Source organism: Plasmodium fragile, assembly GCF_000956335.1.
Source record: "Plasmodium fragile strain nilgiri unplaced genomic scaffold supercont1.67, whole genome shotgun sequence".
Classification (NCBI taxonomy): Eukaryota; Apicomplexa; class Aconoidasida; order Haemosporida; family Plasmodiidae; genus Plasmodium; species Plasmodium fragile.
The window spans coordinates 85,486-87,848 of NW_012192647.1; the positions used below are offsets into that span (position 1 = coordinate 85,486).

A 2,363-nucleotide genomic window follows, 5' to 3' on the forward strand; every position below is an offset into this window, starting at 1 on the left:
ATATGTAAATAAAAATATGTAACATATGTAAATGAATAATATGTAACATATGTAAAATATGTAAATAAATATGTAAAATAAGTAAATAAATATGTAGATAAGTATCGGTAGAAAGATCTATATAAGTATCTATAAAAAAGTCTATGTAAAAAAATATGTACACAAGTATCGGTAGAAAGATCTATAGAAGTAAATAAATAAACAGTGAATAAATATGTAAATGAATAACTATTATTAGGATCCTTAATTAAATATGCATGTGAATATGTATATTTATGAACATATACATGCACTTATTTACATGTAACAATAAAATATGTATATATATAATAGTATCTATGTTAAGATATACCTATTATAAATATGTAAATAAAAATGTAAAATACGTATCGGTAGAATCATTTTTTATAATAAATATCTATTTAAAAACATGTTACATATATGTATAAATAAGTGATCTGTACAAACATGTAAACAATTTTCCACGTAGGTATGTATAAAAATATGTATAAAAATATTTATATAAATATCTAATATAAATATCTGTATAAAATATTTATATAAATATATATAAAATATCTGTATTAAGATCTATATAAATATGTAAATAGATATCTATATAAAAGTTGCATATGAATATGTACATATAAATTATGTATACAAATAAGTATGTATACTTATGTATATATAATTATGTATATATAAATATGTATATATAAATATGCATATAATTATGTATATATAATTACGTATATAATTATGTATATATAATTATGTATACATAATTATATATATAAATATGTATATATTATTATGTACATGTTTACACAATTAAAAAGAGAAGGATCGAAGGGTGTGTTTTAAGCACAATAACTGTTTTTACTTGCTAAGTAAGATTAAACGCACATTTTGAACCTGAGCCTTTTTGGTGTTCCGTTTGTTCTTTGTTAAGATTTTTTTAATTCTGGCCAATGTGTTAATTGTTCATTTTTTTTTTTTTTTTTTTTTGCAAGAAAATTATTAAGATAATTTCATGAATTGACGAATAAATCTGTCTATACATTTTCACATTTTTATTAATATCTTTTTATTTACGGATTTTACCATTTGTGTAATTGTTTTTGTGAGTGCCATTTAGCCGTTTAGAAAAACAAAAAAAAAAAAAAAGAAAGAAAGAAAAAAGTTTGTGTTCTTCATTTTGTACACATTTATATTGTATGAAATTTTCCATATATGGAAAAACAAGCAAAATACGAATAACTGAATTAGTGTATGAATATTATTTACTTCTGATGTTAACGCATTATTAAAAAAAAAAAAAAAATACAAACTTTAGAACAAGTCATATGGGAAGAACAAAGAAATACAATAGGAGAGAGAAATTGAATATTTTTCTCTTTTTTATAAAAGCAACTTCTGTTTTTGTTATACTTTTGATACTAAATTGTTCTGAGAATGTAAGTCCATAGAATATAAGAATACGCAATTGTGTGTACCTAGTCCTGGCGGTCAGATTATATGTGTATTTTGACGATGTTTTTATATCTATTCCATTTTTTTTTTTTTTTTTTCCTTATTTTGTTTTATTTTCCCACTTTTCAGAGAAAATATGGCAAAACAGGAGGTGAGAAAAATGATTTTGGTCAAGGCTTGGAATTACGGAGCAGGTCCTTAGCGATGAAACATAGTAATGCTCCGAGGAATCGCGTAACTAGGAGACGTATAGTAGAGGAAATTATACCAGGGGGATATAAGGAGTATGTTGAGAATTATGAATCGAAGCGTTTTAGATCAAAGGAGAGTATAGACAATGGTAAAAAAGATTGTGATGAAAAGTACGAAGCAGCAAATTACGGATTCAGAGAAAAGTGCCCATACGACATGCCTAGGAACCATGGTTATGGAGGACCAAATCTGACTGTGTTAAGGCATAATTTCCCTATGAGAAGTACTTTTTATGATGATAAGTCAGGATCGCTGATGGACACACTTCCAGGTTCATTAAGGGCATGTGATAAAATAGTATATGGAAAAAAGAAAAAGAATCGAAAAAAACCAAAGAAGAAGGTAAAGGAAGAACCAGCAGAATATCAACTAATAAATAGCATGTGTGGTGGATTGAAGTTATATGAAGGGGCTGAAGGAGAGGGTAATAGCAGATTCAAAAATCAGCTGGAAGGGGGTTTAAGAAAGGGAAAAAAAGTTGTAAATTCAGGGGAGGCCGACATGAAGAATACGCAAACGGGAAAACTAAGAGAGAGAGAAGAGCGAGATGGTTTACGAGAAAATGATATGAAGAACACGCAAACGGGAAAATTAAGAGAGAGAGAAGAGCGAGATGGTTTACGAGAAAATGATATGAA

At 26.6% G+C, this 2,363-nt stretch overlaps 1 protein-coding gene across 1 annotated transcript in view; it reads left to right on the plus strand.

The window, feature by feature from the left end:
- Positions 1–1,677: 1,677 nt before the first annotated feature.
- The window catches only part of AK88_04565 (uncharacterized protein), a gene marked incomplete at both ends in the record, with an annotated part of 9,131 nt that continues 8,445 nt past the window's right edge, over positions 1,678–2,363 (plus strand). Inside the window, one exon of the mRNA XM_012482175.1 lies at positions 1,678–2,341. Within this exon, the coding sequence (XP_012337598.1) occupies positions 1,678–2,341 (664 nt within the window). The remainder of the gene's footprint in view (positions 2,342–2,363) is intronic.